The sequence below is a fragment of the Trypanosoma grayi genome, assembly GCF_000691245.1.
Source record: "Trypanosoma grayi strain ANR4 Tgr_420_V1, whole genome shotgun sequence".
NCBI lineage: Eukaryota > Euglenozoa > Kinetoplastea > Trypanosomatida > Trypanosomatidae > Trypanosoma > Trypanosoma grayi.
Window position 1 is genome coordinate 1 of NW_008826039.1, and position 14699 is coordinate 14699.

The following is a 14699-nucleotide window of genomic DNA, read 5'->3' on the forward strand; positions in this document are numbered from 1 at the left end:
AAAAAAAAAAAAGAGAAGAAAAGAGAAAAGAAGAGGAGAGAAATACAATGCGGTCTTTGTTTTTTGTGTTGTTGTTCTGAGGGCGGCAAGGCAGCACCGGGGCACACAGCAACAGCAATCAAGGCGGCACCGGATAACCCCCGGCCAGGCAGAGGTGCAGTGGTGGGAAGAATCAGGAGCCGCGGGGAGCAGCAGCATCGGGAAGGCGGGACCACACCTGCGGCATATTATTTTCAGTGCCGAGGGCGACGGCAACAAGCCAACCTTGAGCCTTGCGTCATCCCCGTCAGTATTTTTTTTCTTTTTTCTCCTCCATTGTTTCTTGTTTTTTTCTTTCCTTCCCCCCCTTTTCGCTTCATCCCACCATTTCGGTTTCTCCGTCTCCCCGTCGCCCCACCACTGCCGTCGTGCTTGTAATGTTTTCTCTTTCTTGTTTTTCTTTGTTTGTTTTCTTCTCCTCCCCCCGCCTGCTGGCGTGGTGTCACACAACGTCTTAGAAGCGCATCAGCTTAGATTTTTTGATGAAGCGCAGATCCACCTTGTGACCAAAGAGCTCGTGGATGCTCGACAGGCCGTACTTGATCATTGTGGGGCGCTCGAGCGAGAGGCCCCACGCCATCACCGTCACGTCCTCGTCAAAGCCGAGCGGCACGAGCATCTCCGGCCGGAAGAGGCCGCTGTTGCCTACCTCGATCCAGCGCCGCAGCTGCTTGTGCCAGCCGAATATTTCCATTGACGGCTCCGTATAGGGGTTATAGACAGGCTTGAAGCGCAGCTTCTCCACACCGATGCGACTGAAGAAAAGTTGGAACGTGTGCATCATGTTCGACAGGGAGATGTTGCGGTCAATGACGCAGCCCTCGATCTGGTGGAACTCGCAAAGGTGCGTGCGGTCCATCTCCTCATTGCGGAAGACACGGTCAATGCTGTAATAGCGGCCGGGGCGGAACGCACGCCGCCCGTCCGGCAGCAGCGGCGACGACTTGGCGATGTGCTGCAGCCAAAAGCCCGAGCAGCAGGTGGTGTGCGTGCGCAGTGTGTTGCGCCGCGCCTCCTCCTCGCGCCATGTGTAGCGGAACTTCTTTTCGTGCATCTCACGCACACGCTCCACCACATCGCGGTGATTCAGCTCACAGGTGGCCGGCTTAGAGACAAAGAACGTGTCCTGCACGTCGCGGGCCGGGTGGTTCTGTGCGATGAAAAGCGCGTCGAAGTTCCAGAAGGACGACTCGACCCAGCGGTCGGTCTCCATCTCCTGGAAGCCGAGCTCCATGAATATCTCGCGAAACTCCTGCCGCACCTTCAACAGTGGGTGCAGCTGACCGCAGCTCACCTCTCGGCCCGCCGCGCCCACGTTGTACTCCTTGAACTCCGTTGTCCTCCACGAGCCGTCCTGCAGCATCTCCTTCGTGAGATCGCCCACCGCCTTGGCACGCCGCTTCGTCGCGTAGTTGGGCCCCTTCGTCGCACAGAACACCTTCACGTTGTCGAGCATCGCCAGTTTGCGCTTCTTAAGCATATCAGCGTCCTTCGGGTCGACGTGCTCACCCTTCGCGGCGCGGGCAAGGGCGAGTCGTGTGCCGTCTTCAAACGCCGTAACGGAAGGCGAGCGGCTGAGAATTACCTTTCCGTCCTTCTTGCTGAGTGTGAAGATCTTCGCCTTCATGCCATTTGACATCGCCACGGCGGTCACATCTTTCCCCAGCTTCTCCACCACGGCATCTTGCGTCATCTCACCGCTGGCCAGCAGCTGCCAGAGGAGGTACTCAGGGCTGCCGTTCTCGCAGATCTGCACGGCCTCGCTCGTCAGCTTCCACGTTGGCTTTGTCTTAATTTCGCTCTTAACGTAACCATCGGACTCCAGTGACTTGATGGCGCCGACGACCTCCTGGTGGTCGAGCCGCAGCGCGGTCGCCAGCACGTCGGACTCGATCATGTCTGTGCCATCCAGCGACTGCAGAACAGACCCCTCTGCAGTGCTCATTTTCTTCCGCTACGCGAACCCTTTGCCCCCTATCCCCCACAAGAGAATTACAAACATACACACACACACACACACGTGAAGACACAGATGCAGAAGAAGAAAATGAAAGAGGTGAATACGAAGCGAATAAAAAAAAAAAGACCAGTTGCAGAAGATCTCTCTCTGGGAGAGCCATCTCTGTGTGCTTGGCGATGCATAACATAAAACAGTCAGGCAAAACAATTACAGAAAGGCAAGGCCAAAGAAGGCCGTATGATGCAGCCGGCTGGAGGCCCCAGCGAGGAGCCGACCGCTACGATAGGTTAACTGTCATTTCGAGGAGGCATCTCAGTGCAGGTGAATGAAACCGATATGTGGCATCCACAACCCTCTGTCCCAAGAGGGCACCTGCGCAGTTTTTAGCAACATATCACCCCGCGAGGCAATCAGCCGCGCAACGAAAATCTCGGCATCGTCCAACACCCCCTTTTGAAATAGGATGCGTATGACGCCGTCTGTCATGGCCTCTTCGTGTTCAGAGATGTCGTCACTCTGACCCTTGGCGTCGGGGCCAAGCTCCTCGAAGTCAGCCGAGCGAACAAAACTACAGATTGCTACAAGGAGTTGAATGAGCTCACATTCTGCAACGGGGGTGGAAGCGAGGGCGGCCGCAGCGACATCCAGCAACATACTCTCTCCACCCAGAAGGTTTATGTCTTTGGAAGGAAGAACCTGGCACCCCACTCGTTCCAGGTACGCACGCACAGATGTCACCATGCGCGTTACAGGGCACTCTGATGGCGACACCTGCTGCACCAAGGAAAGCGTCTTCCACAAATTGTAAAGCAGAAGCCGCCAGAGAGAATTCAGCGTGGTGTGGCGAAGACTGGGAACCACACTCGGCAATCCTTGTCCGCCTCCCACCGCCCCATCGGCGGAACTACAGCTTTTGAGACACCCACCTGCTGTATAGAGGCACTGCGTCGACAGGAAGAGCAGGCGGAGCAAACTACTCTCGTGGGCCTCCAAGTCGCTCTTCTGCATGTGCGCCACGGAGCGCCATGTGCATCGAAATCGGCTCTGGTGTTTTTCATGGTGGTAGTTACCATGGTTTTTCTGCTGCTTGGAAGAGGGTGAAGTGCCACCTGTAGTCCTCGCAGCGTCGCGCAGCCACCCCGGTTCCATCTCCAAGTGCAGCAAGAGATCACCCTCGAAGTTAAAGAAAAATTCCACTGCACTCATACGAAAGTTACTCGTAACGCCCACTGGAATGCTACACGTCAGTCGCTCCAGCGCGCGGTCCTCGCTTGACGATGATACAGCTGCTGGCACACAGACGGGGCGAAACGCGGTGCGGATAAGTTCAAACACGTCGCGCATCAAAGCCACAGGCCAGAGGCCCACCTCTCGTGCCTTCAGTGACATGTGCAGCACTGGCGGTGCCCACACATAAATGCCATCATCTACCGTCTCAGCAACGGAGGGAAAAAATGCGTCAGTGAGCCGCTCACCCACCGCCTGTTCTTCTTCCTCTTCTAGAAGTGCGCGGTACTCGTCGCAGCCGAGAGGCATGCAGAGGCGCATGTCCCGCAGCGCAGCCACCAGATCACCGAGGCGCTGCAGAACCTTCACCTCAAAGGGATCACACCACCCGCGATGCGGCATACGGAACTCCGCTGTGGTCAGCAGAAGCACGCGCACACACCGCACCGCGTGTCTCGCTGGCAGCAGTCGAAGAACATCGCCCAGCCAAGAGAAACACGCGGATGAGTTGCCGGCGATAACAACAAGGCGAAACCCCTCACCGCCTTTTGTCGACACCGCCACATCCACGAGAAGGAAGAGAAATGCGAGAGCGTCGCCGTCTCGGTGCTCCGAGTGTCTTCTATGGCGGTAAAACCGTGGGCACCGCCTAGGCAACTCGTCTCTCTCCTTCGCATAGTAGCTGTCGAGATATAAACAGAGCAGATCCCAGTACAGCGTGATAACAACGGCACCATCAGATGAGACACCCAAAACACTGCAAAAATTGGCGTGCAATCCCGTGATTTCTGGATCAATCGTCACCCCAAGGGCGTACGCAACCAACTCATCAAAAATACCCTCCAGCTGTAGCGTAGTCCTGCTGTCCACATCGGGCGCATCAGATGACGATCGGGAATGGCCCAGGCGGGAGAGTTGCCCAAGCATGTGACGAGGCCTCTGCAACGGTGCCGCAGGTTCGACGGCGCCACTGGTAATGATGAGGCTGGTATTGGTGTTGATGTTGATGTTGCTGTTGTTGGGGCACAGAATACCGTACGACAGCGGTGATGTAGCAAAGTGACCAATACGCCCCAAACGCCGCTCACCGTACGCTATGAGGCGCAGTACGCGGCCCCAGTGAACAGACTCCATGATTGGTTTGCATCGCATCGCCGCATGCATGACACGAGGCAGCTGTTGATCGAGGAACTCGCAAAGCCGCAGGGCCGCCTCCGCCTCACGTGATAAGGCATCACTATCTTGGCGTGGCGATGGCTGCTCTACATCAGTGCAAATCAACGCAAACCCATCCACCCATCGCTGTGTAAGAGCTGGGAGGCCGCTGTTTAAAGCCGAGATCCTCTTCTCGTGTGATCCATTAAACAGCAATCCATGGGTCGCCTTTTGTGTCACCTTCGCCAGCAAGGTGCAGCGTCTCTGCACCAAGACGTATTGTCTGTCGAAGCACATCTCTTCTGGGAGTAGTCGGGGAAGAGTCCTCAGCAGCGCCGGAACCACCGCTCGAAGAACCACAATTGTTGCCATCATATTCTGTTCCAAAGGTATCGGCGCCTCGGCGTGCACTGGTGGTGTCTCTCCCTGACAGCGCGTGCCAACCATCTCCACTAAAAACCGCAGACAACGACGAAGGCTCCACGGCCACTGGAGTGCCGACGCCAGCACCACATCCAGAATGCGATGCGACATTGCCAAAATCGCTCTCGCGTACTCTTCGCGATACGGTGATGTGTCGCCTCCACTCTCCAAGTCGAGCACTGTGTGATTGCTGAAGTAATCAAGACCCTCACGAAGGAGGAGAGCAGCTGACACCTCAGCACCGTCAGAATTGATTTCACTTTTCGAGACCTCATTCTGGGCGGGTGCTTCGGTTTCTTTAGACACCGTGTCGTGGACCTTCGGTGCCATCTGCGTGTTCGGCCGCGTTGATTCGGGGTCGCACAGAACGGCACAGCAGCCGAGGAGCTGATGCTCCAATCCTCCGCCAGCCCCCGTCACTTTGGCGAAGAAGTTCTCGAAAACCTTCGGCACCACGCCATTGCCCCGCATAAAAGTGTGCACATCATTACACCTACGTGTGGCGCGGTCAAATTCCATCAACAGCAGCGCTGTCAAAATGCGTGCGGCCCCCATCGGCTCCGTCTCACATGCAGTGCAAAGGAGCTGAGCGAGATGATCTGCCAAGACCTCGTGTTCGCCCTCTGGCACACCACTCACAACACTGGCGAGCGATACACCATCAAGGGCCAGCAGTCTCACAAAATTCGTGACGCCACTCGAGTTGTTGACGATTGGCCCATCCCCCGAAGAGGCCGACGCCCTCTTTGCCACGAAGCCACTACCGCTGATGCAGAACGCCACTCCTTCGTCACCCGACGAAAACGCCGCAAGAGGCACATCCATCTGGTGGAAGATCGCACAGGGGGAGACGCTCAAGAGCCCGCCCAATTCCCCCTTATTACCCCGTTGTGTTGTTGTTGTTCTTATTCTTAGAAAAAAAGTAAGGAAATAGGCGGGAGGGAAACTCCGAACGAGGGATGGGGAAGGGGAGGACGAAAGCTATATAGAGGCATATTTACGCCTGCTACGAAAAACACAAAAAAAAAAAATTATAACGCCGGTATCGCTTGAGCACCTCAATAAAAAGAGAGCCTTGCCACAAAGACACTGTGATGTTATTCGGGTTGGGCGTTCCGCAGCGGCACTTCGTCGTAGTCGTTGTCGAAAAACTCCCGCGCTATGTACTTCGCAGTGGCCGCCACATCAAATTGCCGTCTGACCCGCTTTCGTGTTTGCCCATCCACGACATTCATAGTGTTTTCCTCCTCTGGCACCCCTGGTAATGGTAATTCATCGCCCTCGGGATAAAGAGACACGGAACGCAGCCAAGGTGGTAGCTGCGCCCGCTTCGCAACTTTCATGACACTCGCCATGCACTTTTCCATATCGAGTTTCTCCTGATCAAGACACTTGACACGAATGGCCCCAGCGTTTCGATGCACAAGACGAAACTGATCAAGCACGGTTGCACGGTGCTTCGATCGGTGCTCATACTCCTCCTTCGTCATCACCTCATCTGGGTCTACTACGAAGGCCGCATCATTGACGCAGACGAATGGACGAGAGTATAAGAAGTGAAAGAAGAGTCCCTGTTGAACAAGAAAGGGGTCGCGCGCCAGAGGATAGGCTGCAGCGTCCTCGCCAGCCACTTTTGATGAAGGGTCATTTGCTGTTTCTTCCGCCTTCACAGAAGTCCCCGTGCGCTGCTGCTGCAGGGGTCCAAATGTCAACAGCGGCTGGCCCCTTGCCAACTTCTCCTCATAGCGAGCCTTTATGGCGCATAGCACACTAGAGAGAATGTCCGCCTGACAAAGAGGGCACCGCGAGATGGTCGACCGCAAGTCCTTCAACGCCATCCAGTAGCGACAGGACGCACAGCACAGACCTCGCCCAGAGTCCACACGCCAAAGTGTTGGCGACACGTTAAGCGTGGCAATTTCGACGCTGAGCTCCCCATTACCACCGGCCTGTGGCACGGGAAGTTGACAAAGAGCCAGCAGCATGTGCGTGCCGTGGGCAAAGGCGAACGGCAAGGCTGTGGCATAGTTGATGTAGAACCGCAGCGCACTCTCTTCTGTGCCGTCTTGCCGACCCCGCTTGGTGCTGCCCTTCCCCCGCTCCTCAACACTCACGTCGTGTTGGTGGAAATGCGACGACGTGCAGTACATCTCCTTTGGCATCCCCTCGATGCCGGCCTCCACGCGGTCTGGCTGCAGGCCCAAATACGCGCCGAGTTCCGCCACTGTCGCGCCGCCCGCCTTGAACGTCACGCACAGAGCATCCGCGACGAGGACAGACATTGGGTTGTAGTTCCCTATGCGCATGTACAGCTGCACCACCAGCACCGCACGCTGAGCGCCGGCGCCTGGGAGCGACGGCTCCCACACGTCCATGCGCACCACGCCACCTTTCTTTCTCTTCTTTTCCACACGGTAAACCGCACCTCACCCCCCCCCCCAAGCCAAAGAAAACAAAAAAAAAAAGAAGGATGCATAATGGAGCAAAACAAAAACACACCACAGGAACGAAAACAGAGATCAAATAAAGAAAGGAACAACAGACAGTGTGGGGGGCATTATCTTCTTTACAGAAATATCTATTCGCTACATTCCAATACGCCTTCGCAGGTGCCTGAAAAACATGTTCATTCTGCGCAGATGTGGAGGGTTGGAATCAACACGCACAACAGAAAATTTGCGGTAGTGGTTTCTCCCATTACCTGTTAGTCTTTTAATAAAGAAGAAATTAGTTGCTGTCAAAGCGCCATGAGGGAATGAAAAATCACTCTTTTTCCTCATTCACATTCTCCGTGTCGATCTCCTTCGTCTCTTGGACTGCATTCACGTTTTCTTCTTCACCATTGCTGCGAGGCCCAGGAGAAAAATGAGAAAATGTAACCCGTAGAAAGCGCTCCTTAAGCTGCTGAGAATGCACCGCAATGAGGGCGTGTACTGCCAACTCTATATCGCTCAAACTAGCAATGGCGACAGATGCATTTTTGCGGAAGAAGCCATCCAGCTCATATCCAGCCTTGGTAAACACCTCCTTAATATCATCATCGGTGATTGCTTCAGTAAGGTTAGAGATAAACAGATTTTTCCCAGGGCGGACACGTCCTGTTGGGTTAAAAGTTGCCGTAGGCTTCGTTCGGTGGTGGTATCCACTTGAGAAGAGCACAGCATGTGTGGCAGGGTCCGTTGCGGGACCACTGTTCCACTCCGTCCTGCCACCGCGCTCCACATATCCGGCGAAGTGCTTTAGAGAAAGCATGGAGCCGTGATACGGGCAGTTTTGAAGGTGCTGTACAGCAAGGCGAGCGTCATGAACGTTCTGGAAATGAGCAACGACAGTTGTTTTTGAGCTGAACTGCCGCTTAAGCGATTTCACGTTACCGTAAACCTCAAGTAGCACCCACAGGTCGTACAATGCGACAGTCTCAGGCACGTTGCTCACAATAACTACCGCGTCAGTTTGAGGCGCAGCGTACGGAGTGCCAGCGTACGGCAGATGCGCCATTGCGGCGGGATCTGCGGCGTATGACTGGCCATAACGTCCCCCCAGCATAGCACCACGCCCACGGCCGCGACCCCCCATGCCGCCCCGCTGCGGCATGACGCCAGGCATCGCCCCGTAGTTTGCATGACCGAATGGCATCGACTGCATTTGCTGCATTGGTTGTGGTGGTGGAGGTGGTTGCAGCGCTGGGGGTGGTTGCTGATGCGGGTACGACATCGAAGGGGGGGCATATCCGCCGCCCATTGCGGAGAGGGCGCCACCGGTGTGCTCGAGGGTCAAAGTCATAAAGCAGCAGTCGGGGTAGATGGAATTTTTGTTCAGCTGCTGAACCACACGCTGGGCTGTAGAAGAATCGGTATAGTCTACCCACCCGGTCGTTGTTGGACCAGAAGGACCACAGGTCACATTGGCAGGCGGAGCGACCATACTGAACACCTGTGTTAATATATCCTTTGTCACCGGGTATGTGCACCTCTCCACAACAACATTAATTCGTGCGGCACCAGGGTGCGGAGTCATCATCGCTGGTGTCCCAGCGCTTCCACCGTAGGAGAGCGGTTCAACAGTCACTGCTTGCCCAAACAGGTTGATACATCTGTGTTGAAGGAGCGATCGGGCTTCCTGTGGCGTTCGCATCGTCACTGTCGCCTGACGCAACTGAGGAGAGATCGCGGTGTTCACAGCGGTGCCGTAGATAAGCAGCGCACGGCGAAGCTCGTCATCCTGACAATGAGGAGGTATGTTTCTTAAGACAACTGACATCATCTTTCTCTGTTGCTTCCGTGGGCCCTTTCTCTCCAGTAAATATTAAAACCCCTTCTTTGTTGCTTTTTCTTCTTTCTTCTTCTTTTGTCCGCTCGAGGAAACAAATCGTATGTGTCTCAACCGACTCGCGCTTCGTAGGTTCTCTTCCCGCTTCGGTAAGTTTATTGCGTCTTGCGAATGATGAACCCGTTGCTCTCTGATCCACTGGCGGAGCTGATCCCTTCCCTGCCTTTTTTTCCTCTTCGTTTGTTTTGCTTTGTTCTTTTATCGACTGCCGCCTACTTTTCCGTGTGTCTTCTTCCCTTCTCCTGTGTCGACTCCTGTTTCTAATTATCCTTTATGTGGTGTTTTTCCTTCCTGTTGCTGTCTCGCTCTCCGTTACCCAAACCACGACGCTTTGCACACTGACAACACGCGACGAGAGCCACGATGGGAGTTGGAGGTGGGTTAAAAAGGGGGAAGAGAAAACAGAATATTCTTTGCCTTTTCTCCCACGGGTGCCTTAACTATGCCGGGCCTTCGTTGAGGGACGTTACCTCCGCTCACGTCATGTTACCCGTCGCACAACGCAGGCGTAAAACACCCCCCGCCACAAGAGCGGGGGGGAGAGAGGGGGAAAGGGAGGGATCAAAGGAAGAGCACAGCAAAGAAGAGCAGGCGCCCCGCCCACGAGATACCCGCGCACTAGTATGCGCAAAACGGCGGGTAGAGGTGCCACACACGCAAAACAGGACAACTCCTACAGGCAGAAGACAACGGCAAACGTACACAGACCCTTTCCTGGACGGAGGCGGCGCAGCTTCGCCTCAGGCCGCCAGAACGCAGCACCAGGCGCACACGCATTCACAGGTGCACAATCATCCACGCACGCCACCATATTGGTGCTGCTTACAAATGCCGCCAAAAGGAAACACAGAAGAAAGTCACAACACCAGGGATCCTGCCAGATTCAGACAGAGTGGTACGTGGGGCCGCCCAAAGACAATCAAAAAAAAAAACAATCATAGCAACAATGACAAAAGAAAACAGACCAGACGATCCATAAGAAACTGAAAGCGGCGGCGGGCACGGACCCGATACAGTTCAAATACAAATGACTGCATCTATTTTCTTGAACTCCTTCTGGGAAGACCCCTTCCCCTTTTTCTGGAATGACTAAAGACGTGCGAGTATGGCAAGTGATCAATCACGCGCCTCTCTGAAAGCCACTGGCCCCACCCATGAGTATCACAATGTGACAAGAAACAAGTAAGCAGCTCTTCGATGATGGTGGTGGTGTTGATGATGATAATTGTGACGCGGACTTCAACTACAAAGAAACGATAAATCTATCTGGTAATGTACGAAAATATACATATATACATATATATATATATATATATATGTGTGCATATATATAAGCATATATGTATCATGTGGTGCCAAGAAACAATCCAAATGGATGCATACGTACGTATGTATGTATGTATGTATGTATGTATGCGTTAATGTCACCTCCCACCCCCTTTTTACGCCAAGTTCCCGCTGCCCGTTGCTGACGCTGTATACCGATGGAATGAAGTTAACCAAACTCTGCCAGTTACACCCTCACATGATGACTCCTGAGAAGGTGGTCAAACCAAATCATAAAACGAAAACTTCACGGAAGGTCAACAATGCCAGCAAGTGGGCAGATACGTCGACACAGAAAGGGGGCGGCTGCCGTTTCGAACGGTGTTTAACGAATAAAACAAAAAAAAGACAAAAGGAAAAAGAAAGAGAAAACAGATAACCGAGAGGAAACAAAGAGAGAAAGAGCAAAGCTATTCACAGTATGTAAGAAATATAGGTGAGACATACGAACAAGGTGGCAAATCTTACTTTTTTTGTCGTCCCATTGAACAACATGCCCTCTTCTCAACAGGCATCACCATCTGTTTTTGTTTTATTGTTTCTTGGTGTTCTTGTTCGCTTTGTATACGTCCTAGATTATATATTGCCTAATTTAATATATATATANAAATATATATATATATATATATATATATATATATATATATATGCTTCTTCCTGTTGTTCAGGTGTATGAAGTCACTCCATTCTATTCTTCTCCGCGTTATCCTCTTCGTTTTCGCAATTGTTGTTGCTGTTGCCGTTTTCTTCCTTGGGTCCTTCTATAAAGAGAACATTTGACCTCTCTTCGCCACACACATTGTTATGGCACTTCACGAGAAGCGCCACAGCGGTTTCTGTGTCGGCCATATTAACAGTGAACGCCCCCTCGTCATCTTTGATGATGCGGTCAGGAAAAAAATACTCGCTTGTGAAATACGTCATGACATCCGCCTCCGAGTACCCAGCACAGCCCGTCACCTTGAGCACATTGGACGGGTGGCATTTGCTACGCTGACCAGGGCTGCGATGGCGCGACGTTGTAAAGTCGTACTGCACTGTTGCCGGATCTACCGGATCCCCGTCATCAGTGCATGGTGTGCGCTCGTTGTATGTTGGGAAACGCTTGGCGCTCACCGTGCCTCCCTCGAACGGCACCTTACGCATATGCTGCACAACATTGTCGGCCTCAGCAGTAGACGCCATCTTCACTGTCAGAATCTCCTTCTTGTTATGATTACGGCGAATTGTCACGACGCCCCCAAAAGCCTCAATAAGGGTAAAAATAGACTGCAGTGCCACCTTCTCAGGTACTACAGTTACACTCAGGAAAACAGTTGGCATATTCTGGAGCGCCTTCGGTGACATATAGGCCGCCATCATGTTGTTGGCCATCGGCATCATGGGCGGCATCGACGGGTATCCGGTAGGCGGATACCCCATCATCATGGGGTCGAAGCCCATCGCCGCAGAGCCACCACGAAGGGCGCTAAGACCTCCACGCCCACGTCCTCGGACGCCACCGCCGCCACGGAGTTGCTCAAAGCCTATTCGTGGCTGCTGCATCTGCGGCTGCGGGATGGGCACCATCTGTGGCTGCTGGATTGGCGGTACTTGCAGCGTTGGCTGCGGGCGTGGGGCCACATAGACATTGGGTTGTGGTGGCATCTGTTGGTACATCATGTTGTTCGGGGGCGGCAAGCCGCTGTACGCTGCGGCAGGAGTGCCGTAGACCGGCACCTGTGGTGCTGGGAGCACAGGAGCCGGTTCCCACGTAGTGTAGTTCATTACCATCTTGTTTCCGTCGTTGAAGATGTTGCGGTTGTTCAGGCTCTCCATTGCACGCTGCGTCGCATACGAGTCTGAGAACTGTGCCATGACAACCGTCTCATTGGGATTAGAGGAGGGGACAATCTGCACACGACGCGGATTGGTGGAAATGCTTCCAAAGACACGGTACATCATGTCCTCTGTCACAGGCTGGCGAATCTCACTTATCCGTACGCACAATGTGTCTGTTGGCGCGCTGCTGCCCATGAACTGCTGCTGCGACTGGCCACCGTAGTCGTAATTGCCGCCGCGCCCACGACCACCGCCACGCCCACCACGCATTCCATATCCAACCTGCATTTTTTTTACACTGTAGCAAAGACAAAGAAAGAGACCAACCTAACCGAAACACACACATACGTAAGTATATATATATATATATATATATATATACAGAAATAAAGAGAGAGAAATGGAAAAAAGAAGGCGATGCACAAGTAAGCAGAAGCAGTAGGTCGAATGTGTGCGGCAAAAACCAAGTGGTGAGAACGGCATGGAAAGCCCTGCTGCTCCCCCACGCTGAAGAAGGCAAGGCGCGATTCAGACCTCAGACAACGGCCGAGCAGAAGAGTAACAGTACTACCCGCAGGAGTGACACAGACACCCTCACATTGAAAAAAACCCACGCTGTCCTGTAGACTAAATGAATAGGCAAAAAAACTTCGTGGACCTGTCGCCATATTACTAACGACCGGTGGACAAATTAGGAATGTGCTTGTCCACAGCTGCGCGTACATCACTGATAGTACTCACCCAGCAAGAAACTAGCAGAGAACAGAGAGAAGCGAAGACGAAGAGTGCGTCCCCCCACGCTATTACCAGGCGCCGTACCATCCCTCATGTACGCGGTCGCCCTTTTCCTCAGGGTGTATTAGATCGAGAGCCGATCACACAGTATACCGCGTTGATTTGATGCGCAACGCTTTACGTGCACACCGAGCTAGAAAGAGGATACGAAAAAAGAGATGTGGACGGCATTTTGGCGCGACCTATTCCACCCCTATTCCATTGATGGCATACCCAGGAGCCTGAGGTGTTATCTCAGACCCCAGTGAAGTTGCGAAAACCAGCTGCAAGTGTAAAAAGTACCTTTCATATTCATTCGGCTCCACCCATGTACACCACCCAATCGTCTTCAAGAACGCTAGCTCCAAGGAATTCAGTTCCGCGTTGCTGATACCCCCAATGTGTGCGTAATACGCATTGTTATAGCATGCATCATCATTTAATTTCGCACTCACCATCGCCGCCGTAATCATCAGTCGGTGTACATTGTGGAATGTGATTGGAATGTTACTCGCCTCAACATAGCGATCAAGGAAGATAATGCTCTGTACAAAACAACTTGGGGAGCAGGCAAAATACTTGGCTATACGCCGCACGTAGTCCCACAAGGATATCTGCGGAATACGGCAACTGTGGAATATGGTGCTCTCAAATGGCTCGTAGTGACGCTGCTCAGTGCAACGCTGCTGGAGCGCCATCGCCGTCAGCATCGCTAACTCGTGCATGTCCTCCTTCGTCACAACTCCTCCCTGCACCGACGATACGTACATATGGAATGTGCAGTTTCAACTGTCTCTTTTATTCTTCGTCAAAGAATAAAACAATCTCCTCCCGCTAACACCGCTAAAAGTCGCTGAGATGGTTATAAAACAAAAAAGAAAAACCTCCGCGTCCACACAGCTACACAACTGGGCTATGATCCTTCTTTGCACCCTCAACGCAACAAGACGACAAAGTGGGAAGTGGTAAAAAAAGACGGAAAATATTTTTTTTGGATGCGTGTATCAGACTATGGAGCATGGCCAAACTCCCCACAAACACTGCAGAGTCGTTGGCAGCTACCACCAGCTCAAAACTTTGCATATTCCATAAATCAAATGCAAGAAGCGCATGGAGGCCACATAAACATCGCAATGCCGTTGTCAGAGACAGCGAATGGTGCATGTGATTACCTCTTTGCGCTTTGATGCGTTTTGCCAAAAGAATGCAGCTAGAAAGTAAACAAACAAAAGATGCACAGCCACCCACACAACACACAAAAAGCTGCCAAGCACCCACAGCTCAAACAAAACAGAAAAACGCAGTGTCTTGTCAAACAGCAAAAAAGGCTAAAATGCAACGGAGAAATTTCGAAGAAAAACATTCCTCTCCGGTATTCGTCCTCACTCACAATTTACCACAGTAAACAACAAAAACAACCAAACACACGGACGTAAAGTAGGGAGAAGAAAAATGAAAAACGAAAAAACCGCAGCGATATAAACTAGCGTATATCCCGAGACAATCGTTGCTTGCTAACACATAAACCTCTCAAAAGACGTGTATAATAAAATTTCACAAAACAAAGGCATATGAAAGGAGGCCCAAGGCAGAGGGTCTCATTGAGGGGTCAGGGTGGCAGCAAGAGCGCACGAAAAACGCCGCC

General features: G+C 52.7%; 6 protein-coding genes across 6 annotated transcripts; all 6 read right to left on the reverse strand.

Moving 5' to 3' along the window:
* Positions 1 to 493: 493 nt before the first annotated feature.
* On the reverse strand, positions 494 to 1984 carry DQ04_04201000 (putative phenylalanyl-tRNA synthetase alpha chain; the record flags this gene model as incomplete). Its single annotated transcript, XM_009313406.1, has 1 exon — positions 494 to 1984. The coding sequence occupies one exon, from the start codon at positions 1982 to 1984 to the stop codon at positions 494 to 496; it is 1491 nt and encodes a 496-aa protein (XP_009311681.1).
* Positions 1985 to 2311: 327 nt separating this feature from the next.
* DQ04_04201010 (hypothetical protein) lies at positions 2312 to 5629 on the reverse strand (the record flags this gene model as incomplete). Its single annotated transcript, XM_009313407.1, has 1 exon — positions 2312 to 5629. The coding sequence occupies one exon, from the start codon at positions 5627 to 5629 to the stop codon at positions 2312 to 2314; it is 3318 nt and encodes a 1105-aa protein (XP_009311682.1).
* Positions 5630 to 5901: 272 nt separating this feature from the next.
* On the reverse strand, positions 5902 to 7179 carry DQ04_04201020 (hypothetical protein; the record flags this gene model as incomplete). Its single annotated transcript, XM_009313408.1, has 1 exon — positions 5902 to 7179. The coding sequence occupies one exon, from the start codon at positions 7177 to 7179 to the stop codon at positions 5902 to 5904; it is 1278 nt and encodes a 425-aa protein (XP_009311683.1).
* Positions 7180 to 7567: 388 nt separating this feature from the next.
* Positions 7568 to 9067, reverse strand: DQ04_04201030 (polypyrimidine binding protein; the record flags this gene model as incomplete). Its single annotated transcript, XM_009313409.1, has 1 exon — positions 7568 to 9067. The coding sequence occupies one exon, from the start codon at positions 9065 to 9067 to the stop codon at positions 7568 to 7570; it is 1500 nt and encodes a 499-aa protein (XP_009311684.1).
* Positions 9068 to 11137: 2070 nt separating this feature from the next.
* DQ04_04201040 (hypothetical protein) lies at positions 11138 to 12568 on the reverse strand (the record flags this gene model as incomplete). The annotated part of the gene is made up of 1 exon (XM_009313410.1): positions 11138 to 12568. The coding sequence occupies one exon, from the start codon at positions 12566 to 12568 to the stop codon at positions 11138 to 11140; it is 1431 nt and encodes a 476-aa protein (XP_009311685.1).
* A 689-nt stretch (positions 12569 to 13257) lies between these two features.
* Positions 13258 to 13824, reverse strand: DQ04_04201050 (cyclin 6; the record flags this gene model as incomplete). Its single annotated transcript, XM_009313411.1, has 1 exon — positions 13258 to 13824. One exon carries the CDS (start codon positions 13822 to 13824, stop codon positions 13258 to 13260), a length of 567 nt encoding a protein of 188 aa, XP_009311686.1.
* Positions 13825 to 14699: the final 875 nt, after the last annotated feature.